The 25,746-nt window shown below is 35.4% G+C and overlaps 1 protein-coding gene across 2 annotated transcripts in view; it reads right to left on the bottom strand.

The window, feature by feature from the left end:
- Nucleotides 1-3,806: 3,806 nt before the first annotated feature.
- The window catches only part of TBCA (tubulin folding cofactor A), a 107,136-nt gene continuing 85,196 nt past the window's right edge, over nt 3,807-25,746 (bottom strand). The window contains exons 2-5 of one of the 2 annotated variants that reach the window (XR_004349315.1): nt 20,846-20,951; nt 18,137-19,893; nt 6,241-6,327; nt 3,807-4,080 (exon numbers count right to left, since the gene is read on the bottom strand). Coding sequence is in view for 1 of the 2 variants with exons in the window: in XM_032627878.1 (XP_032483769.1) it covers nt 4,000-4,080; nt 6,241-6,327; nt 20,846-20,951 (274 nt within the window). In the remaining variant the exon portion in view is untranslated. The remainder of the gene's footprint in view (nt 4,081-6,240; nt 6,328-18,136; nt 19,894-20,845; nt 20,952-25,746) is intronic. The other variant, XM_032627878.1, reaches the window with a different exon arrangement.

The raw sequence follows: 25,746 nt of genomic DNA, 5'->3' as shown, positions 1-25,746 counted from the left end.
GCATTAAAAATATTAATCTTTGGTGACATAGATTACCCCCAAGACTTTGAAAGCACCTTGTCACCTACCCAACAGTCAACACAAAGCACAAAAAATATAAGGGTGTAGATCTACTGTAACATAAATTAAAAATAGCTTTCTGTGCAACAGTCTAACACACATGAACAAATACCTCTCACAAGAGCAATAAGACTAATAGTGAAGTGCAATGTAGAAGCACTCTTGAAAATTTCAAGTACTCTAATACTTAAAACTTGTTTCATACTGCACCATTTCTAAACCATTCAATTTCTTTCCAGTTAAAGCACTCAAACGAGTCTCAAGGACTAAATTATCTGATTAACCCTTTAATGTCAAATGCTTCACAGCTCTTGCTCACATACTATCAAGTTTACACTGACATTTAAAGGCCCCAATTCACCATCAAGGAAAGGATTAATCTGTCCTTGGTTTATTTAAATGACCAAATAATAAGATTAAAGCGATAACCAGCTGTAGGATATGTCCTTATTAAATTTGATAGGATTTTTTAAAAGCCAAGTAATGTAATGAAGTTTGCAAAGTAATTTAGATTAACCAGGTTTGACTGCTCAATTTGGAAGTGATTCAGGTACAGGCATAGAGACAATTTTTAAATATAAGGCTTTGATTTTTCCTCACCAGAAATTCAAGAAGAGTGAAATGAACATTTCAATATATTGCTATAACCAGCTTTCATTACTCATAAACACGTGCTTATCACTTTTTTTTTTTAATCCTCCCAAGTAGCTGTTTACATGACTTATCCAGATGGTACAAAATAGGATAAAGGAAGGACAATCTAGTTCTTGAGATGTTAATACTCATCCAAAATGCGAATGTCCCAAAAACACAGCCAGAAAGCTCCAGGACTTTGGGAGAGTACTTTGATTTACTAGGACTGAATCCCTATTAGACATGTCCAAGTGAAAATGCTGAAACTTGGGAATCCTCTCAATGGCATTAAAATCAGCCTGGATTTGGTCACTTTACTCATTCCATATGTTATGTCTGTTTATCCTATGTACATTCTTACTTACTTAGAAATGATGTGACCTTTGCTATACAAAGAAACACAGAAAAATTAGGGTTTACTACTTGATTCTGCCACTTGTCTTCGTTTTGCCTGTCTAATCTATGGATGCCATTGTATTGGTCTGCGCAAGGACTAAGGGCACCTAACAAATGTTGAATAATTACATATTACCATGACGCTTCATGCCCGCAATGTGTGTAAATTTGCACACATTCACTGAGACAACTGCTCTGAGACCTAAGAAGTTGATAGCTATATATCAAAGAAGTTTATACATATCTGTATCTATATGGTATATATATCTATATAAAATGAGTTTATATATATGAGAATAATATATAAATTTTATAAATATTACTTTATTATATTAATATAGTGTTTTTCACAACCCAATAGCAGGTGGTCATGATCAGATGAAAGAGAACAGAAAACATCTGAGGAATTGTACATATTAAGGATGCTTTTTATTTTATGTATATATGGACCCCCATATATATATGCACTGGGTCACAATCAAAAATGTGTTTCTTATTGTGCTTTGTGGTCAAAAGTTTGAAAAGCATTGTATTAAATGTATTTTGTTTGTGATGAGATGGAATCCTTCACAGCATTCTTTGTCTCACTCTAGAAGTTAGACATGTTTTTGCTTTTCACTTATTCTACAAATGTTAATTGAGCAACTGCTGTATGTTAATGGGGGTCAGGTATTGGTACAGGGAGAAAAAGGGCAACATTACTTTAGGGAATTTCTACTTATTGTTACACAATGTAAGGTTCTAAATAAAAGCTTAAAAACAAATTAATGCTAAATTGATTATAACTGTTCTTAATGTGCCTCTTGGCCACAAAAACAAGTGGAATGTGTCAAAATTCTCAGGAATAAGCCTTCCCAGAATGTTAAGCTTCTTGCTGCTTCTCATCAATACCTGGAGAGAGCCAGTATAAAATCTATAGTAGTTGAGATAGGAATTCTCTAACGATATATTTCTTTTCATCTACCTTGTTGATTTCTTCTTTATTAGGCGTTTTGGCAAGCCAATAATTTTTTCAGTAACCAAGATCTGGGTCATGGCTGCAAAACTTACCCTTCAGTATTACTCTTCTCAGGAGGGAGATATGTTCTCTTCAAGTTTTAACTGATAAGGAAACCATTTGCTATGAATATATATGATATTTGTGTATTTGGCAGAAGGATGAAATGAGACATTTTACATTAAAATAATAAAATATTAAAAAACTCAATATGCCAAAAACAAAAAAATAAGCCCCAAACCAGAAAAGGCCCACCTGTTCTGTTCTTAATACCAACCACATAATAATCTAAATCTGAAGAGTTCAAATCTCCTGGTATTCAAATCTCTAATAGTGAACCTTAGTATAAAATTTTACATTGTAATTATAATTTTTATTTCCTCATTTGTCCCCTCTTCTACCTCAAATACTTTAAAAATGGCATGTAATATGTTTTATTTTTTTAACATCTTTATTGGAGTATAATTGGTTTACAATGGTGTGTTAGTTTCTGTTATATAACAAACTGAATCAGCTATACATATACATATATCCCCATATCTCCTCCCTTCTCCGTCTCCCTCCCACCCTCCCTATCCTTTTAATATGTTTTTAAATGATGACATTTCAATTTAGAAATGCTTCAGATATGTTATTCTCTGATGAAGTAATTTTCTGAATGTGTAAGTTTTATTTTATAAATGATACTTTCTGTGCTTTAAAACAGAGTAGCCTTCAGAAATAACATTGGGAAAGAATAGTATTATTTTTCTCTTTGATCTTTTTGACAGATTCAAGAAATGTTATAGTTTCTAGTGACCATCTGCAATTTCCAAAATCAGACCCACCATACTACAAGTATGTATTTTATAGCAGCAAAAATTCAAGTTCTCTTATTTTTTCAATTATGAGCTTTAAAGTTTAAATGTTATTATTACTAGTTTGGTTCATTAGATCATGGCTCATGTTAGGTAGGTGACATATGGCTCATATACATTTTCTAGAAATATGAGAAAACTAAAGTTGTCATTTATTTTTGGGAAATAAACTCAAATGATTAGGTTATGGATTTACAGTAGTACTGGGAAAAAGCTTTGTGATGCAACAATACCCTTTTTTCTTGTCAATCAAGACAATCCAGGTTTGGCTATGGCCAGTGCATGCTATAGCTGACTTGTATCTCCCCAGCTCTGTTTGGCTGATGTCACGTTAGTCACTTGAAATCAGTCACAGTGGGAGTATTTACACTATAGAAATCAGCAAAAGCTACAAACCAGAGGTTCCCTTCCCATTTTGAAAAGCCACTAAACATTTCCCAGCACACCACTGGCAACAGCCATTATTCCTTTAAAATACAATTCAATTCTTTATTGTTCATAAGAATCTTATTCTTGAAGATCTAAATGGTTGGTGTTTTCTGTATAAATCTGACTTTCTGTAAAAAGATTTATATGTTTCTCATTAGTTCATAGTGATGGAAATGTTGGACTTTCACTGTGAAGAAATAAATATGTAAGGCTGTATCCACAGAGAGGTTCTTACTCTCTTACCTGGGAGTTGTATCCTCCTCAGAATAAAATTTCAAAATTTGGATTTTTATCTTAAAAAAAAGTAACCTATTTTTAACTTAATCCATGCTTAAGCAGCAAAATATCTAGACTTTAAATAGGACCTAACAGATTTTAATTCTCTGTCAAAAATGGCTATGACTTAATGATAAAAGGTTCATTAAAATACGCTGTAAAGTACGAAAGAAGCAATTTTATTAGATGAACTCATTTATTTGACACATTAAATCAGGCAAAGAAAAACATGCACTGCATAAAAAGAATCACATTCTCATACTACTTGGACACATAGCAGTGGTCAAAAATAATGAATTGTGGAATGGATCCCAGGACTTAATGCAAAAAAACACCCTGTATAGAAAACCTTCAGGCTTCTAACTTCACTGAATCCAGTACTAAACGTGCCTCCTTATATTCCTCAGCTTCTCCCAAGTCTTTTTCAGTCTCCTGAAATTAAATATAATAAAAATTAGGTTTATCCTTCTCGAACTTCAATACTTTAATTACTCAAATATTAAAAACCATCAACATAAGCAGCTCAAAAATTAAAACAAAAAGGATGCCAAGCCTCACCTAAATATAGTATAATTCCACAGATTTCTGAAGAACAATTCTGTTCTTTCATTACAGGTAAGGGAAGAAATAACAGGTTTGGTTTTGTTTCATTGTATATACTCATACAATAAGTGAAAAACATGGTCATCTAAAGGTACTGGCATTAAGTAATTAAATTAAAACCTCAGAAAAAATTTTAAAACACTGCATTCTCACTTTGTCAACACATCACCATACAAATGGAGTTATTATTAGTAACGCACTACAAGTAAAAAATTATTTACTAGTGTGTTACATATATAATGACATTCAGACCAAAATAATCCTCCAACTACTCACAATGACAAAGGCGGCTACTGGTGTCACACCAAAGTTAAGTACAATCTTTGAATCAGAAAAGTGAACTGTCTGCTTGGTATTGAGTATTATATACACTACTACAAAGAAACAGCCTGACAGCTTTCATTTTCTGATAAAAGGCTCAATTAAAGATTGAGTCTTTCCTTGGTATTTTACACAGCAAACTTTTACTAACATATTGTAACAGTAACAGAGAAATGAAATAATATCATCTAAGTTACTGTGCATAGCAAATTTTGATTTTTTAATAAATAAAGCGATAGCAATTCAAGGCAATAAAAGATGGATATATACAAAGTTACAGGGCAGAGGGAATAAAGTGTGTGTATATGTATTTAATATGAAATTTTAAAGCAAAAAAGACTGAGGATTTGCTTAATTCAGACTACAAGGAAGAATTTCTGAAACTTCTGTATTACACCTAAACTATGTCTTTGTTCTCTGTCAGAAAATATAAGCTCTTCGAGGGTACAGACGCTGCTGAATATATCCTCACACACAAATATATCATCCAAAGACAATAGTATTTTTTTCAAGCAGTTTCTATTACTTTCTCAGCTACTACATTCATGAGAGAAAAAAGCATTTCAGTTTTCAGGAAATACAAATGATGCTTTTGTTTTGGGTAATATTTTAATAGAGTAATTATTTCCTGCTTTCATCTATCTTTTATTTCATCTGTCTTTTAACCATATCTTCATTTTTGGCTTTAAAGAGAGTTTTCCTGCCTTTAAAAGGTTCCTATAGATAAATATGAGTTCTGTGTCAAAAGTAAAGTAAAATGTAAGTATTTCTCTCTGCTTTTCTACAGATTTAGTCCTAATATTATTTTGGAGGGAAAACAAATCTCACTCTCTTTCCAAGAATACATATACATGATCATACTGAAAAAGCCTCACACTACTTTTGTTATATAGGGAAAACTATGAATCAGGAGACAGCTATGTAGCTGGTAATTAATATTAGCTCAAGAACTAGAAACATAAAATGAGGTTAATAAAGGAAATGATAGAATTCATCAAATTATCATCAAACAGCAATAATAATCGGCTGGTATATAGTGTTATGCTTTTATCTCTATTAAGAAATAAAAAAGATGACTTTGCATTTTTCTTAGAACGCTTTTTAAAATGATTCTGCCACTGTATCACAAGACATTTATACCAGCAAGTATGATAAGAGTGTTATACAGCTCCAAGTTAATATGAGAGGACTGCCTAAATATTACTGTACAGGGTTTTCTTTACTCTCTCAAATCGATTTAGGTTTGAATTGGAAAGAATTCCAAATCCTTTTTAAAACAGCCCAAATTCATTTGAAACATTTGGATCTTTTAAAATTTCAAACAGACTACTCACCTTTAATGTGTCAAAAAAGATCTTTATGTGTGAAAACCAAATCATTCAAGATATTGCTGGACAGTATTAGTACTATGAATACCTACCATGATAACTCAAATATATTTAATTAATTAAGTTTAAATAAATAAACACGTTAGACACAGTACTTTTACTGGAGGTATAACTTAAAACACCACTTAAACTCCATTAATTATTTAAAAATAAACTGGTACACTGAGCAAGTAAACAAAATGTCACCAACTAGCTTTCAGTGTTAAACATTTAAAATTTTGGCCTTTTGTGTATTAGACTGAAAAAAAATTGAAACATAAGACAGATAAGTATTACTTACTAATAACTGCAGAAGATCAGTATATGCAGCTTCCAACCTGCGCTGGCAATCTGGGATCATCATCCGGGACTCTTGCAGGATCTCTGCCTATAATGAGAATCTCTGTGAGACATGCAGAAATGGTAGAACTTACGCATTTAGCTCATACCTCTGAAAATATATAAAATGATTTAGAGGAATCAGAAAAAAATTACTGTTATGTTAAATTGTTCAATATTTTAATTTTAATTGTGTTTATTATAAGTTAGAAAGAATGACTATCATAATGTAAAATATACAAAGTACAAGTTTTACATCTAAACCTTTGTGGTAATCACCCTCTCATGCTAAGCAAAAATTAACTCAAAAAGCTTTTCATAGAGCATTTATTTAAAAAGGCTATTTAAAATAAACTATTTCTCCTGCTGTCACAAAGCACCTTTATCCAAAATGGGATCAGCTGGTTATATAAATATCTCCTGCATCTTTTGAGTAATAAGGAAAAACAGTGTTCAGATAATATCACACGGAGATAATTACTGCATGAAAAAAGTTATTGAGTTATTGATCACATCGTGTGCACACTGCAGGAGGTTCTCACTGAAAGACAGAGGTAAAGAAAAATGAAAAGCAAAGACCAGCAGGCTCATATTTTTGATGCTTATCATGCATAAAAAGTTATTACTTATCCTTGTGCTTCATTTTAGGAGAGAGATTATTCTCCCCATGCAGTTTGATCCAAATTACCAACCTGGCACCCCTCTGAATGTGAACTTCTACTTCTGTCTATTCCTCCTGAAGACAGACACTACAGTATTAAAAACAGGAATCTTTATTTTGGAGGATATTTCTAGACTTAAAAATCCATCGTTTGAAGAAGGACTGTAACATATCAAATCATAGAAAAAGAAAAAAAATCAAAGAGATGACTGGGAAACCCAATCAATAAGAGGGGTAAATACATTAGTGTCAGATGTCAGACCTCAAATAAGTCTACTTCCTAAGGAAGTAGGAAGCTTTATTTCCTTAAACTAGTCTCAGAAAGAAACACAGTGATCATTAAAACATTTATTTCCAAAAAGTAATGTTTGGTCAAACACCTTTGGTTAAATGAGTACAAAATCTAAACTTTAACCTAGAAGCTTTATTACCTAGCTCACATAAAAACAAAAGACATAATTTAATGGTAATCATACTACATTCTAATAGAAACTTTAATAAATCCCATTACCTCTTCCTTTTCCCAAAAGTTTTGTCACAGTTCACAATGTAAATAAAAATCAAAATTATAATATACAAGGATGCTCTCTAGCCACATCTCTTTTCTCAGGTGAAATCTATTGCTGAACTTGTAATTCTTTTACTAATAAGGCACATGTTGAAAATTTCAAACACAGGATCATGACTTTATTTTACAGCTATTCATCCTATGCCTAAATATTCAATCATTGCCACTAATTTATTTTTGTGTAACTGGTTAGTTTGAATACATGTGAAAAATCAGTGACAGGGACGTTTCATTGGGTAAGCGATTCATATTTCCTCCCCTATGGATGCCACTTGAAAATAGCTTATAGGAATTAAACAAGATGAAATGAATATAAAGAATTTGGTCAAACACATGATAAGCCAAAATGTACACTTGTAAAATTTGTTAGGCAAGCTTTAGTGTTGTCACTGAAATGAACTTTAAACAATGATGTCCAAAATAATTTCTAGTCATTATTGTTCTATCCATTATTATAGAGCAAAACTCCTCAATTAGTCTATCAAAACAGGACTCTGACTTAAGTAGGGCTAAAGCTCCGTCTGTCCCATACACCAGCCTCATTTCATACAATAAGCTTACTATATATTTGCAGGATGCCAAGTATGGGGGATATAAAGACGAAAAAGAGGTCTCATCCTCCAATCCATACAGGAGAATAAACATGAAAATAAACACTTAACAATGCTTCAAGAAGATCATGCCACAGGGAGCCAAAGGCATACAGTACAGTGGTAACTATGATTTGGAATCCATAAACCACACCTTAATCAAGGCCATAAATCATATACTTTACCTTCCTACAATGAATTACAACTGTCAGGAATAATTTAAAAAGACAGTATACAAGGTGTGATTATACAGTAAAGACACCCTTCAAAATACCTGCATAAACTAAAAAAGTATTATCATTCAAAGTGTTCCCCTTGGGAAGGAGTCATTCGAATGAGTGGGGCCTCTGTTTAAAATATCTGGATAAACTGTCAGTTCATTCTAGTGCTTACTATGACAGGACTGAGGTTAAGTAAGGATCTTGGCACAGATATGCAGGTACAAGGAACTCAGGAGAACACAACAGGATGCAGTCCTACTGGTATCTTACTGTTTTTAAAACAAGTTATGATTTTTGGGGGGCAAGTTATTCAGGTAAAACTGATGTTGGGGGAGGCTTAGCAAGGCTCATTATAGCAATGAATAAACTACTGACCTAAAATATGATCAATTTTTTTAATAATCAAAACATACATACAGCGGAAAGGAAAAGCCTTATTGGCAGATCTTTATTTTTTCAGAAAGAAGTGTGAAATAATCTAGCCAATGTCAAGTCCTTTTGGTACTGTTCAACTGGGATAAGGTTTCCAGCTTCTTTCGTGATCCAGATCATTCACCCAGGCCTGGCTATACCTATAATAATCTATAAACACTCTAATATTAGATACTGGCTGCTTCTGGAACCAATGGTAACTGCATTAGTTTATCAAACTGAGATTTAGATTAGTTCAGAGATTACTGGAACAATAGTTAAGTCTTTCCTTTTACATGGTGGCAAAATGGTAATGTGATAATAAACAAGTTAAGAAATCCATTTGATGAAAGAAAGAAAGAAAACAGTAACTATGTGAGGTGATGGATATGTTAAGTAGCTTGAACATGGTGAATATTTATTTCACAATGTATATGTATATCAAACCATCAAGCTACATACCTTAAATATATACAATTTTAATTATACCTCAATAAAGCTGGGGAAAAAAGATATAAAGATACTCTGAGAAATAGAGAATTATAAAGTCAGAAGAGACATAAGTGGTCATCTAGTCCAGCCTCCTCAGTCTACAAATGATAAAGTTGAGTCCCAAAGTGATTAGCTAGTTAACAGGTGAGTTACAGTCCATGATTCTGATTTCAACTCTAGCATGTGAATTAGTGGTAGTGGCAGTCAGTAACCAAGACAGCTTCCAATGATCCTCACCGCCTTGTATTCCTGCCCTTGTGCAGTCACCTCCCACACTGAATTTGGTCTGGCACTGTGTGACCAACAGAATGTGGCAGAAATGGCATTCTGGGACTGAAGACCTGAAGCTGGGTCTTAAGAAGCCTTGTAGCTTCCACATGGGCCTCTTGGATTGATCACTTTTGGGAAACACTTCTCTTAGGACCCAGTCACCATGCCGTGAAGAAAAAAAGAAAAAGAAAGAAAGAAATTCATTTGACTTGTGTTTTGTGGTTACTGATGAATGGTTAAGGATGTAAGAAGAATTCTATGATTAAAAAATAATCTGGGCTCTAAGCCCTGACACATCAATAATTACTTAAATATGAATGGTCTAAATTTACTAGCTAAAAACCAGTCTACAAGAAACTCATTTCAAAATAATGAAATACAGGTTTAAAAAAAAGGATGGAAAAACAATACATCATGCAAACATTAAAAAAAGAGCAGTATTGGCTATATTAATATTGGATAAAATAGACTTAAGAGCAAAAAAATTATGAGGGGCACAGAGGGATATTAAAATGATCAATCCACCGGGGCTTCCCTGGTGGCGCGGTGGTTGAGAGTCCGCCTGCTGATGCAGGGGACACGGGTTCATGCCCCAGTCCGGGAAGATCCCACATGCTGTGGAGCGGCTGGGTCCATGAGCCATGGCCGCTGAGACTGCGCGTCCGGAGCCTGTGCTCCACAACGGAAGAGGCCACAACAGTGAGAGGCCCGCGTACCGCAAAAAAAAAAAAAAAAAAAAAAAGATCAATCCACTAAGAAAACACAGTGATCCTAAATGTGTACACACTAAACAAAAGAGCTTCAAAATACATAAAACAAGAAATGATAACGCTAAAAGGAGAGACAAACAAATCCACAAATACAGCTGAGGATTTCAATACGCCACTCTTAGCAACTGACAGAGGTACTAGAGGAAAGAAATCAGCAAAGATATAAAAGAACTCAGTAACACCATCAACCAAAAGATCTAACTGACATTTATAGAACACTCTACCTATGAAAGATTAATACAAACACTTCTCAAGCACTCATGAAACATTCTCTGCAGTACACTATATCCTGGATCAAAACACAAAACAAACAAAAACCTCAACAAATTTAAAAGTATTGAAATAACACACAGAACATGTCTGACTATAATGGAATAAAATTAGAAATCAATAATAGAAAGATAGCAGGACTCAACACTTAGAAATTAAACATTCTTCTAAATAACTGATGGGTCAACAAGGAAGTCTCAAAGGGAACAGAGAAATACATAGATAAATGAAAATGAAAATACAACATGTCAACTTTTGTGAGATTCAGCTAAAGCAGGGCTGAGAGGGAAATTGAGAACACTAACTGCTTAGATTAGGAAAGAGGAAAGATCTCAAATTAAAAATCTAAGTTTTTCCTTCATGAACCTAGAAAAAGAAGAACAAAAGAAACCTAAAACAAGCAGAAGAAAGGAAAGAATAAATACACAATCAGAAATCAATGAAATTAAAAACAGGAAAAGAACAGAGGGAAAAAAAGCAGTGAAATGAAGAGCTTTATTTTGGAAAAACAATTGATAAACCTCTAGTTAAGACTGACAAATACAGAGTAAGAAGGCACAAATCACCAGTATCAGTAACAAAATACAGAATGTCAACACAGACCCCACAACCAACAAAAGGAGAAAAAATACTGAAAGTGATTTTATAATATTGTTCATAATGCTCATAAATTCAACCACTTAGAAGAAATGGGCCAATTCCTTGAAAACTACAAAACGCAACTGATAAACTGAACAGTTCTATAATTATTAAAGAAATTGGATCTGTAATTAAAAAGTTCTTGAAAAAGAACTCTTCAAGCCCAGATGCTTCCACTGGACAACCTTATCAAATATTTAAACACTTAACACCAATTTTACATAAATCTTTCAAGAAAAAAAAAAAGAGAGAACACTTCCCAACCTAACAAATACAGTATAAAAAAAAGTAAACCGCAGACCATTATCTCCCATAAACTTAGATGCAAAAGTCCTCAACAAAATATTAGCAAATCTAATTCAGCAATTAAGAGAATTATACAAATAAAGTCAAAATGGATTAAAGACCTAAATGTAACGCCAGACACTATAAAACTCTTAGAGGAAAACACAGGCAGAACACTCTATGACATAAATCACAGCAAGATCTTTTTTGACCCACCTCCTAGAGAAATGGAAATAAAAACAAAAATAAACAAATGGACCTAATGAAACTTAAAAGCTTTTGCACAGCAAAGGAAACCATAAACAAGACAAAAAGACAACCCTCAGAATGGGAGAAAATATATGCAAATGAAGCAACTGACAAAAGATTAATCTCCAAAATTTATAAGCAGCTCATGCAGCTCAGTATCAAAAAAACAAACAACCCAATCCAAAACTAGGCAGAAGAGCTAAATAGACATTTCTCCAAAGAAGATATATAGATTGCCAACAAACACATTAAAGGATGCTCAACATCACTAATCATTAGAGAAATGCAAATCAAAACTACAATGAGGTATCACCTCACACTGGTCAGAATGGCCATCATCAAAAAATCTACAAACAATAAATGCTGGAGAGGGTGTGGAGAAAAGGGAACTCTCTTGCACTGTTGGTGGGAATGTAAATTGATACAGCCACTATGGAGAACAGTACGGAGGTTCCTTAAAAAACTAAAAATAGAACTGCCATACGACCCAGCAATCCCACTACTGGGCATATACCCTGTGAAAACCATAATTCAAAAAGAGTCATGTACCAGGCTTCCCTGGTGGTGCAGTGGTTGGGAGCCCGCCTGCTGATGCAGGGGGCACACGTTCATGCCCCGGTCTGGGAGGATCCCACGTGTCGTGGAGCGGCTGGGCCCGTGATCCATGGCCGCTGGGCCTGTGCGTCCAGAGCCTGTGCTCCGCAGTGGGAGAGGCCACAGCAGTGAGTGGCCCATGTACCGCAAAAAAAAAAAAAAAAAAGAGTCATGTACCACAATATTCATTGCAGCTCTATTTACAATAGCCAGGACATGGAAGCAACCTAAATGTCCATCTACAGATGAATGGATAAAGAAGATGTGGCACATATATACAACGGAATATTACTCAGCCATAAAAAGAAACAAAACTGAGTTATTTGTAGCGAGGTGGATGGATGTAGAGTCTGTCATACAGAGTGAAGTAAGTCAGAAAGAGAAAAACAAATACCGTATGCTAACACATATATATATGGAATCTAAAAAAAAAGTGGTTCTGAAGAACCTAAGGGCAGGACAGGAATAAAGATGCAGATGTAGAGAATGGACTTGAGAACACAGGGAGGTGGAAGGGTAAGCTGGGACGAAGTGAGAGAGTGACATGGACATATATACACTACCAAATGTAAAACAGATAGCTAGTAGGAAGCAGCTGCATAGCACAGGGAGATCAGCTGGTGCTTTGTGACCACCTAGAGGGGTGGGATAGGGAGGGTGGGAGGGAGACGCAAGAGGGAGGGGATATGGGGATATATGTATATATATAGCTGATTCACTTTGTTATAATGCAGAAACTAACACACCATTGCAAAGCAATTATACTCCAATAAAGATGTTAAAAAAAAAGAGAATTATATAACACAATCAAGGCTGGTTCGATATTTGAAAATTAATCCATGTAATTCACAGTATCAACAGGCCAAAGAAGAAAAATCATGTGATCTTACGAAATGACACAGAAGAAGCATTTGACAAAATCCAACACCTATTCATGACAAAAATACTCAGCAAAACTGTGAATAGAGAAGAATTTCCTCAACTTGAAAAAGACCACCTACAAAACCCCTACAGCTAATATTTATGTAATGATAAAAAACTATCTCCCTAAGACTGGGAACAAGGTAAGGATGTCCACTCTGACCATTCCTATTCAACATAGCACTTTAAGTTCCAGCCAGTGCAACAAAGCAAGAAAAGAAATAAAAGACATACAGATTTAAAAGAAATAAAACTGTTCTTATTTGCAAATGACTTGCAAATGACATGACTGTCTATGTAGAAAATCAGAAGAAATCTACCAAAAACTCCCAGAACTCATATGTGAGGTCAGCAAGGTCACAGGTTGTAAGATCCACACACAAAAAATTGACTGCACTTTTATACCTAACAACAAATACAGCATGGGAAACTGAAACTAAAAACAATACCATTTACAATAGCTTCAAAGAAAATGAAATATTTAGGTTTAAATCTAACAAAACATGTACAGGATCTGTATGCTGAAAATTACAAAATACTTATGAAAGTCAGACCTAAATAAACTGGAGAGACTTATCATGTTCACTGATTGGAATACTCAACGTGGTAAAGATATCAAATCTCCCCAAGTTGATCTATATACGTTTAATGCAATTTCTATCAAAATCTTAGCAAAGTGTTTTACAGATACAGAAAAGCTTATTTTAAAATTTTTATGGAAAAGCCAAGAAACTAGAATAGGTAAAACAATTTTGAAAGAAAAGCAAAGCAACTGAGAGGGCTCAGTCTTCCGTGTTAAGGTTCACTATACAGCTATAGTAATCAAGATAGTGTGGTACTGGTAAAGGGTTAGACACATTAATGGACCAGAACGGAACCCCAAAATAGACCCACACAAATAAGTCCAACAGGTTTCTGACAAAGGTATGAAAGCATTTCAATGGAGGAAGGATAACCTTTTCAACAAATGCTGCTGGAACAACTGGGCACTCATAGGCAAAAAGATGAACCTTTAATTAAACCTCATACCTTACATAAAAATTAACTCAAAATCAATCAAAGCCTTGAATGTAAGACATAAAACCATACAACTTTTAGAAAAAAAGAGAAAATCTTCAGGACCTAGGTCTAGGCAAGGAGGCCTTAGACTTGAGGTCAAAAGTATGATTCACAAAAGGAAGCATTAGCTGTAAATAAGGTGTTCTCAAAGTTAAAAACTGTTGCTCAGTAAAAGATTGTGTTAAGAGGGTAAAAAGACAAATTAGAGACTAAAAGGAAATATTTGCAAACCACATATCCAACAAAGGGCGTTTATCTAGAAAATATTAAAAATTCTCAAAATTCAAAAAGTAAAAAAATAAAGTATCTATTTAGAAACTGGGCAGAAGACATGAACAGACATTTCACTGAAGAGGATATACAGACGGGCAATAAGCAAATGAGATGTTCAACACTATTAGCTATTAGGGAAATCCAAATTAAAAGCACAATCAGCTATCACTACACACTTATCATGTAGGTGATGGCTAAATGCTAAAATTAAAAACAGTGATAACACCAAATGCTGGTGAGGATGTGGAGAAGTCAAACCATTCAAACATCATTGGTAGGAATGTAAAATGGTACAGCCACTCGAAAAGAGTTTGGTAGTTTCTTTTAAAACAAAAAATGTACTAATATGACCCAGCAATTGCTTGGGCATTTATCCCAGAAAATGAAAACTTATGTTCATGTAAAAATTGAATATGAACGTTCATAACAGCTTTTTTTGTATCAACCAAAACCTGGAAACAATCCAAGTGTCTTTCGATGGTTAAAATGTGGTACATTCATCCCATGGAACACTACTCAGCAATAGTAAGGAACAAATTATTGATACACTCAATGACCTTGATGGACCTCAAGAAATTATTAAGTGGAAAAAGTCAATTTCAAAAGGTTACATACTGTGTGATTCCATTCCATGCTATATAACATTCTTTAAAGAGTGTTAATTATTTAGGATTTAAGGGGTGGAGAGGACAGGGGCTATAAAGAGATAGCAAAAGGCAGTCTTGTGATGGAATGGTTCTCCATCATGATCGTGTAGTAGTTACACATGCTACACATGCAATGGAATTGCATAGAATTATACACACACACAATGAGTACATGTATAACTAGTGAAATGTAAATAAGCTCTGTGGTGTACCAATGTCAGTTTCATGGTTTGGATACTGTAATATAATTATGCAAGATGCTACATTGTAAAAGGAATGGTAAAGGGTATATGAGACTTCCCTGAAAATTTTTTGCAACTCCCTGTGAGTCTGTAACAAAAAACAAAAAAAGCAAGTGTATAAATAGAACACCATTTATAAACCTGATTATATGTACCAAGATACAATAAAATTTTAGTTATTGATAAAAAAACTCTGGTGTTTCTTGCAGCCTTGTAAGAGACCCTTGGTCAAATTCCTCTTTGTAGACTGAAACCTCCTATTATTTTCCATATATTTAATGAAAAAATTGCCCCTTCAGTTTTAGGAAAAAGAAATATCAAATTGTGAACGTTAACTCATGTTTCAAGTAAATCACAAAAAATGTGGTGCAAAATTTCACAATACTGCAATTAGTAATAAATGTAAGGTTTTTGTGAGAAATCTTTGTTGAAAATTGAACCAGTTTGTCCTTTAATATTACTTCTGGAAGGTAAGAGATGCATCATGGCTTATGTAAAATAACTGAAATATGTTTGATTGTCATTATTACCAATCATTTCTGCTCCAGAATAGGCTTTAAAAAAAAAACAAAAAAAGACGAGAATACCTTCACCAGTTGAGGGCAAAATCCTCTGTAATCATCCCTAATCGGGGGATGAGGATATTGGAGGAAAAGAGGAATATCATAAGCAGAAGGCTAAAATCAATATCGAGTCAACATTTGAATGCTGTGTTATAGAATAACACTTTGACTGGTATTTTGGCTTATTAGGGTCCTGAAACTTCTGCCTAGTTATTTATTTTAAAACAACAAAAATTAAGCCCAGTGCAAGAGAGAACAATTTTGGCAATCAATTTCAGGTAAGAAGTTTGACAGGGACCAAGAGACAGCATTGTATGTGTATGTTATAAAATATTAGGGCTCATTCAGAAGATCTAGGAAAGCCAGAGCAAAATGGAACCAAGTGAGAGAAAAGTCAAGGTAGTGTACAGTGACTGGGGGTGGCATTTAGCTCAGAAGAGGAGGAAATACAGGGAGAAGAGTAGAGAACCCACAAAATCTGGCACTTGGCTTCCATATTTTTTACGAGGGGCATCAGCAAATGTCATGAAACAATTCCTGACCTTACAGTAGTAGGCAATTAGGAAAAGAGCAGTGCTTCTGGCAATGCAACTCCCTTGCACATAAGAAAAAACATGTAAGGCTGGCCACCGCAAAGCTAAGCCAGGAAAAGGAATTGAGAAAAGCATGTAGGCTGGGCTAAAGACAAGGTTTCATGAGACCCTGAAACAAAACTGCAACTGAAAACTGTATACACTGCAGGTTCAGAATATCAGAAAACAAAACAATTTATTGTTCTGTAATTAGATATGGGTTGGTATTCTTGAATTTAAGTACTAGGCTGACTATGAATCTAGAAAATCATGTTATAAACCATGACCACTGTGACAAAAGAATTTTAACATGGTTGAGTTTAGAGAGGGTTTTTGAACAAAATTTTTCCCCTTTTACATCTGCATATGTAGTCAATGATATAACCAGTAAGTGGCTAATATCTTTATTTTTAAAAATTTTTTTATTTTTTAACATCTTTATTGGAGTATAATTGCTTTACAATGGTGTGTTAGTTTCTGCTGTACAACAAAGTGAATCATCTATACATATATCCCCATATCCCCTCCCTCTTGCGTCTCCCTCCCTCCCACCCTCCCTATCCCACCCCTCTAGGTGGTCACAAAGCACTGAGCTGATGTCCCTGTGGTTGCTTCCACTAGCTATCTATTTTACATTTGGTAGTGTATATATGTCCATGCCACTCTCTCACTTCTTCCCTGCTTACCCTCCCCCCCACCCCCATGTCCTCAAGTCCATTCTCTACGTCTGCGTCTTTACTCCTGTCCTACCCCTAGGTTCTTCAGAACTATTTTTTTTTTTTTAGATTCCATATATATGTGAGTGGCTAATATCTTTAAGTAACAATTAGAACACAGGATTCAATAAAGAGTTAATCCTTACCTATCAAGTAGTAATTTTACTGAAAGATAATCAATATATAAATACAAATGAAATAAAACAGATTCTGTGATAATCTGTTACATTATTTGTAGAATTTTATTTAGAAAGGAAACACATTCCCCATTCCAAGTAACTTACAACTCATATTCTAGCTATAGGACTATTTTAAAATACATTATTGGTGATGAAAAGAAAAAGGCAAAGAAAAAACTAAACAAGGTCACTAACTACACAAGTGGGAAAATAAACCAGATGGGGTCTAAGAAGGACCTATGTGAAATAAGTGATACACTACGTTATAATGTTTCTCACTAAATGTGGGAAAAAAATAGAGTACCTTGAAGTGAGAGAGATACAAAAATGATATGAATATTTATGGAAGTATATATTAAAAAAGCATTTAACATAAAGTTAAGAATCAAAAAGTTACATTCCATATGTAAATCCTTATGAAGGGCAGTTAGTTTACAAAAGTCAACATTTTGGGGGACGTACTATATCTGCACACCTATTTACAAATCTTCTCTCAATTTAAGAATATCTGACACACGAATGTCCTTTGTTAGATCATACATAGAGGAAGGGAGGTTCTCCTGGAAGCTCAAGAAAATAAGAAAGTTCTCTTCTTGTATAACCTGAAGAAGGAGACATTTCAAGTGCCACTGCATTCCTTGTGCACAACAGAAAGCAACTACCTACAGAAAAATCCACTTTAGGGCTTCCCTGGTGGCGTAGTGGTTGAGAGTCCGCCTGCTGATGCAGGGAACGCGGGTTCGTGCCCCAGTCTGGGAGGATCCCACATGCCGCAGAGCGGCTGGGCCCGTGAGCCATGGCCGCTGAGCCTGCGTGTCTGGAACCTGTGCTCCACAACGGGAAAGGCCGCAGCAGTGAGAGGCCCGAGTACCACGAAAAAAAAAAGAAAGAAAAATCCACTTTAAGTGATTAATTTTACTTAATTAAAGTCTGGGTTAAGTGTGCATTACCATCTGTAACGTAATTTATATGATGAAAACCACTGTGAGTTCATAAAGCTGATTTAAAAAATAAGTCTTGAGATATAATCTGTATAAGTTCTTTTATATTCTCCTTTTACTTAGTGTCATCTGGATTTTATTCCAAATGCACTGGACACTGGATTTTAAGTAAAGGGATAAGTAATCTGATGTACCTTTTAAAGAGATCAACCTGGCTACTGTGGTATGAAAGGAATGGAGGGTTATCAAGAGACAAAGAGGATATCAACCAGGAGGCTTTTGCAGTAGTACAGGCATGAAGTGATAGGGGACTGGACTAAGATAGTGGCAGTAGAGAAAGAAATGTAAAGAAAAAGAAAGAGGACTTGGTGATAAAGAGAAGACCCCTAAGTTTTGGTTTGGGTATCTGAATAAGTAGACGTACCATTTATTGAGAGGGGGGAAACAAGAGAAGGACTAGCTTCTTGTTTCAGGGAGGTGAGCTGGGTTGAGGGAAGACCAAGATTCTTGTCTTGAACACACAAGGGATATGTCAAATTGGTGATCAGTTGAATATACTGATATATATTGGAGTGGTTGGGCCCAGAGATAGAAATTGGGGAGATATTGGCACCAGAATGAATGTTAACTTAGCAGGAATCCTGGGTTTTTCTGTTTTGTTGTTGCTTTTAATGCCATGTCTAAAAGAGTGCCTGGAACAGTATTTGGCAAGTAGCCAGGGGTTCAATTAATATGTTCTGTGCAGACAAATGAATGGGCATAAAGATGGTACTTAAAGTTAAAGGATGGTATGAGATTACCTAGAGAGGAATTGTAGCCAGAACTCTTAAGGTTAAAAAAATTTTTTTTAAAGATAGAGAGATAAAGAGACACATAGAGAGAGATGGGAGAGAGACAGCAAGCTGGGAGAGGGAGTTTCAGCAAAGCAGACTGAGAAAAAATGGCAGTGAAACCTGGCGACCATTCTATCAAAGATGCCAACATAAAAGAGCATTCCAAGGAGAGTGTCAAATGCTGTAGAGGTTATGTAAGAAAGAAGTGATAACAATGTCACTGATGGTTGTAACAAGGGCTGAGGCACATAATCCACTCTAACAGGAAGGAAGGTGGGTAGTATGGGTACAGGTGCAGGTAGATTGATAGATTTTGTGGTGGGAATATAAGTTCCCTTGACAGCCTCTATTTTCTCAAGCAATTACAAAACAAGTGTCAACCAGGAGTGAATATAAATTAGATGTTATGATGAGAATAAAGGAAGTGTTATGAAACCACAGAGGAGGGGCACCTAACTCAGTGTTAGGGTGGAGTGTAGAGGAGGTTTAAAGAATAAGTAGGGGGCTTCCCTGGTGGCGCAGTGGTTGAGAGTCTGCCTGCCAATGCAGGGGACACGGGTTCGGGCCCCGGTCTGGGAGGATCCCGCATGCCGCGGAGCAGCTGGGCCCGTGAGCCATGTCCGCTGAGCCTGCGTGTCCGGAGCCTGTGCTCCACAACGGGAGAGGCCACAACAGTGAGAGGCCCGCGTGCCACAAAAAAAAAAAAAAAAGAATAAGTAGGAATTAATAAGGAGAGGGTAAGTAGGACCAGTAGGAAGAATATCCCAGACATATGCAATATCTCAGAGGTAAAGGAGAAAGGGCTTGTTCAGGAAACTAAAAGGCAGGACCTAAGAGGTCCAGATAGGGACTGGCAAAAGATGAGGCTGGAATGATAAGGAGGTACCAAAATTAAGAAGAGCCGTGTATACAGTGCTAAGGAGACTGAAACTCGTCATGAGGATAATCAGAAGTAGTCATTGAAATGCATAATGTGTATGTGTGTGTGTGTGTGTGTGTGTGTGTGTGTATAATTTTGGTGGTCTTCATATCAGTTTAGGAAAAATATCTGTAAATATATTTAATTATAAGACTAGGCCATTTTATATTTAATACTTAAAACTGGAGAGGCAGTACTGCTTAATGGCTAAGAGCACAAATTCCAGAGCCAGAATGCCCGTGTTCAAATCCCAGGTATGACACTTAGGAGTTGTGTGACCATGGGCAAGTTATTTAACCTGTGTTTCAGTTTCCTTATTTTTATTTATTTATTTTTTTGCGGTACGCGGGCCTCTCACTGTTGTGGCCTCTCCCGTTGCGGAGCACAGGCTCCGGACGCGCAGGCTCAGTGGCCATGGCTCACGGCCCCAGCCGCTCCGCGGCATGTGGGATCCTCCTGGACCGGGGCACAAACCCATGTCCCCTGTTTCAGCAGGCAGACTCTCAACCACTACACCACCAGGGAAGCCCCCAGTTTCCTTATTTTTAGATGGCAACTTTCCTTATTTTTAAATGGAGATTTTAATAGGACCTTTAGTAGGACCTTCTCAGAGGGCTGTTAATCCATTGTTAATATGGTATTCTGTAAATGTTAGCTGTTATTATTTAAGATATAATTTTACCTGCTTTTTAATAGCATAATTTTCACCATCTTCAGCTTTCATTTTTTCAATCTTTTCTTCTTGTTGTTTTGCTTCTTTCTCATACATCATTTTTTCTTTGACCAATCTATAAATAAACCAAAAACTGTTTCAGAGAATTAACTTTCTCTCTAGCAACAGACCATAAAAAATAAAGAAACTCTGTAAATATAAAGTATACTTTAAAAAGTATATGTACTAGATGGGGAGGAGAAGGGAAGGGAAGAAAACTACGTTAGCCACAGATGTATGAACCTCATGACCTTAAGTTTTATACCTGCCTAAAGCAAGCCAATCTATCAAAGCATGGAATCCTTAAATTTTTAATTAAAAACATTCCATTATAGTAACTGTATTTACAATGTAAAAATAACATTCAAAATTATTATATACTAACATTTCTTTATTGTTTGCTTTATTTATTTACTTAAAATTGCATTAATAATATATTTGTTTCAGGTGTACAATATAGTGATTTGATATTTTTATACATTATGAAATTATCACCACAATAACCATACATTATCTGTAACCACACAAAGTTGTATCTCTTCATCTTCTTCACCTATTTTGTCTGTGTCCCCACCCCATCTTCCCTCTGGCTACCACCAGTTTGTTCTCTGTATCTACGAGTCTGTTTCTATTTTGTTTTGTTTTTTAGACTCCATATGTAAGTGAAATCATTCAGTATTTTCTCAGTTTGACTTATTTCACTTAGCATTAACACCTTCCAGGTCCATCCATGTTGCTGAGGAGGAATAACCAAAAAAAAAAAAATGCTAAGACCAATGTCAAAGAGGTTACTGCCTATATTTTCTTCTAGGAGTTTTATGATTTCAGGTCTTGCATTTAAGTCTTTTTTTTTTTTTTTTTTTTTTAACATCTTTATTGGGGTATAATTGCTTTACAATGGTGTGTTAGTTTCTGCTTTATAACAAAGTGAATCAGCTATACATATACATATGTTCCCATATGTCTTCCCTCTTGCGTCTCCCTCCCTCCCACTCTCCCCATCCCACCCTTCCAGGCTGTCACAAAGCACCGAGCTAATATCCCTGTGCCTTGCGGCTGCTTCCCCCCAGCTATCTACCTTACTACGTTTGTTAGTGTGTATATGTCCATGACTCTCTCTCGCCCTGTCAAAACTCACCCCTCCCCCTCCCCATACCCTCAAGTCCGTTCTCAGTAGGTCTGCGTCTTTATTCCTATCTTACCCCTAGGTTCTTCATGACATTTTTTTCCCTTAAATTCCATATATATGTGTTAGCATACGGTATTTGTCTTTTTCTTTCTGACTTACTTCACTCTGTATGACAGATTCTAGGTCTATCCATCTCATTACAAATAGCTCAATTTCATTTCTTTTTAAGGCTGAGTAATATTCCATTGTGTATATGTGCCACATCTTCTTTATCCATTCATCCGATGATGGGCGCTTAGGTTGTTTCCATGTCCTGGCTATTGTAAATAGAGCTGCAATGAACATTTTGGTACATGACTCTCTTTGAATTTTGGTTTTCTCAGGGTATATGCCAAGTAGTGGGATTGCTGGGTCATATGGTAATTCTATTTGTAGTTTTTTAAGGAACCTCCATACTGTTCTCCACAGTGGCTGAACCAATTCACATTCCCACCAGCAGTGCAAGAGTGTCCCCTTTTCTCCACACCCTCTCCAGCATTTATTGTTTCTTGATTTTTTGATGATGGCCATTCTGACTGGTGTGAGATGATATCTCATTGTAGTTTTGATTTGCATTTCTCTAATGATTAATGATGTTGAGCATTCTTTCATGTGTTTGTTGGCATTCTGTATATCTTCTTTGGAGAAATGTCTATTTAGGTCTTCTGCCCATTTTTGGATGGGGTTGTTTGTTTTTTTTGTTATTGAGCTGCATGAGCTGCTTGTAAATTTTGGAGATTAATCCTTTGTCAGTTGCTTCATTTGCAAATGTTTTCTCCCATTCTGAGGGTTGTCTTTTGGTCTTGGTTATGGTTTCCTTTGCTGTGCAAAAGCTTTGAAGTTTCATTAGGTCCCATTTGTTTATTTTTTGTTTTTATTTCCATTACTCTAGGAGGTGGGTCAGAAAGGATCTTGCTGTGATTTATGTCATAGAGTGTTCTTCCTATGTTTTCTTCTAAGAGTTTGATAGTTTCTGGCCTTACATTTAGGTCTTTAATCCATTTTGAGCTTATTTTTGTGTATGGTGTTAGGGAGTGATCTAATCTCATCCTTTTGCATTTAAGTCTTTAACACATTTTGAGTTTATTTTTGAATATGGTGTAACAAAGTGGTCCAGTTTCATTCTTTTGCATGTAGCTGTCCAGTTTTCCCAATATCATTTATTGAGGAGACTGTCTTTTCCTCATTGTATATTCTTGTCTCCTTTATCATAGATTAATTGACCATCTGAGCATGGGTTTATTTCTGGACTCTCTATTCTGTTCCATTCATCTGTGTGCCTGTTTTTAGGGCCAGTACCATACTGTTGGCTATTCGGGGCCTTTCGTGGCTCTAATGTCTTTTTTTAACTGATATATGTTATCCAAACTTTTATACATGTACCTGAAACAACATAATGGTAAAAGCTCAGCTTACTGAGAAAAAAGTCAGTATACTGCATGCCAAATCCAAAACAAAGAAAGACTAGGTTATTTTCAACAACCAAAGTGTTTAAAAAGTATTTACTATGCACTTAATTTTGTGTCTGACCTTCCTGTGCGAGGGACTGGGATATATAATTTATTTTATTTTATTTTACTTTTTGCGGTACGCGGGCCTCCCACTGTTGTGGCCTCTCCCGTTGCGGAGCACAGCCTCCAGACGCGCAGGCTCAGCGGCCATGGCTCACGGGCCCAGCCGCTCCGTGGCATGTGGGATCCTCCCAGACCGGGGCACGAACCCGTGTCCCCTGCATCGGCAGGCGGACTCTCAACCACTGTGCCACCAGGGAAGCCCGAGGGCATTTTTTTTGGGGGGGGTATATATAATTTAGACATGGTTCTCTCACAGACAAATAGTGGAAACAAACAAGTATTTAATTACTAAAGCAAGAAAGGGTATTGACAGAGATCAGGAAGATTTTCAACAATAAGGAACAGAGCAATACGAAGTTCTACTAATTATTCCTCAGATAACCAAAATTCAATTAACCGTAATAGTGCAATCTCCCCTAATTCTCATTAATCAAAGTTTTAATGTAAAAGAAAAGTGCAGTCCAAGAAAACACTAATATTCCTATGTACATATTTCCTAGGGAACAGAAGAAAAAAACTTCCACAGTCCCATAGCTATTAAAAGCAGCTTTTTCCATCTGGCTTGCTGACTTACTTCTAGACCTATGTTACTGGGATGGAATTAAAAATCATACTAGAGCATGGCTTTTGTCTAATCACTTGCAATGAAGATTTTTAAGTGTATTTCAAAAGACAATTTAATTTTCATAGTCTAATAGGACTTAACATAAGTTCACAAATCTAAAAAATCTTTTGTCATACTACTTGGAAGGCTTTTAAGTAAGCTTTAGTTTGGATTTAAATCACCACATAAACAGCATACTAAATATTAAAATACTAAAATGTTCCAGTTTGGAATTTTGAGTTGTGCAAGCAAGGCTCATCCTGTCCTTCATGATCTTGCACTAGTGACATAGATGGAAAGAAACATGACAAAAAGTTCACGACAAACATGACAAAAAGGATACCTGGGAAACTATTATTTGTGGTTACCTGAGGAGAAAAGCCCTAATGATTTGGGGTAGGGATGGTCAGCTGGGAGGTAAATAGAGAGGCTTTCATTTTATGCCTCTCAATAAAGTTCCAGGGTTTTTTCCCCCATGTATAAGTATTACTTTTATCAAAAAAATTTAGATGCTTATAATTATCTCTGAGTGGCATAATTTTGAATGATTTTAAAGTCTGCTAGTTATTCCTTTGGCTATATTTTCTATATTTTCTGGAATAAAGCAAAATTCAATTAGAAAGATACCAAAATATACCTAATAGTTGTAATTCTCTAAACATTGCTATCTTTTGCTAATTTTTCAAATGCTATTAAAATAACAAGTACAAATAAATATAAAGTCATAACTTATTATATTTTAAATGCATAATTGAAAATATTTTTTAGTCTTACAAACCCCACACCTACAGAGAAACACAGCAAGTTCAAAATCTGGTCACTTTTAGTAGTTAGACAAATATATAAGAGTAAAATAAAGAAACAAGAAAAAGCAACAGAAAAGGATAGACATAAGGAGAAATTTTAAGAAATGACAGCCATCGAGGTAATGATAAGCAAATGATAACAAACTACTTAACTGTTTATATACGGACATAACGTGATTTTAAATATGCAGGCCAGTGTTTTACAAACTATTCCATAGTACATTAGTAGTCAAATAAGCTTAAAAAACACTGCTTGCCAAATCTTAAAAATTTATGATACATATTTGCACATTAAAGGGTCCCGAGAAATCTTGTAGTAAGAATATCAACTTAATTTTGTTCAACTGCAAGCTTACCTGAGGCAAAAATGAACTTTCCCCCACTCAGCATTCTCCAGAACAGGTAGTAATCTATAAACTTTACATAAATCTGCATACAACACATTTAAATATACTGTTCATAAAAATTCTAAATAGAATAAAATTTGGGGGTAAATCAAGAATTAAGAAACCTTGGGATAAAAAAGTTTTAGCTTAATTTGATATCTTGATTCTACAGTTTCTCATAATATTTTAAATAAGATTTTCATAGTTATAACCGAATTTGTACTTATGGCCATCTAGTAACTAACAGCCCAACACCAAGCCATGCTAAAGATACAATGAACAAGCCTGCGATTAATGATAGTAAGAGGGCTTCCCTGGTGGCGCAGTGGTTTA

This window comes from Phocoena sinus, chromosome 3 (genome assembly GCF_008692025.1).
Source record: "Phocoena sinus isolate mPhoSin1 chromosome 3, mPhoSin1.pri, whole genome shotgun sequence".
Lineage (NCBI taxonomy): Eukaryota > Metazoa > Chordata > Mammalia > Artiodactyla > Phocoenidae > Phocoena > Phocoena sinus.
This window is presented reverse-complemented; position numbering and strand designations above follow the sequence as displayed.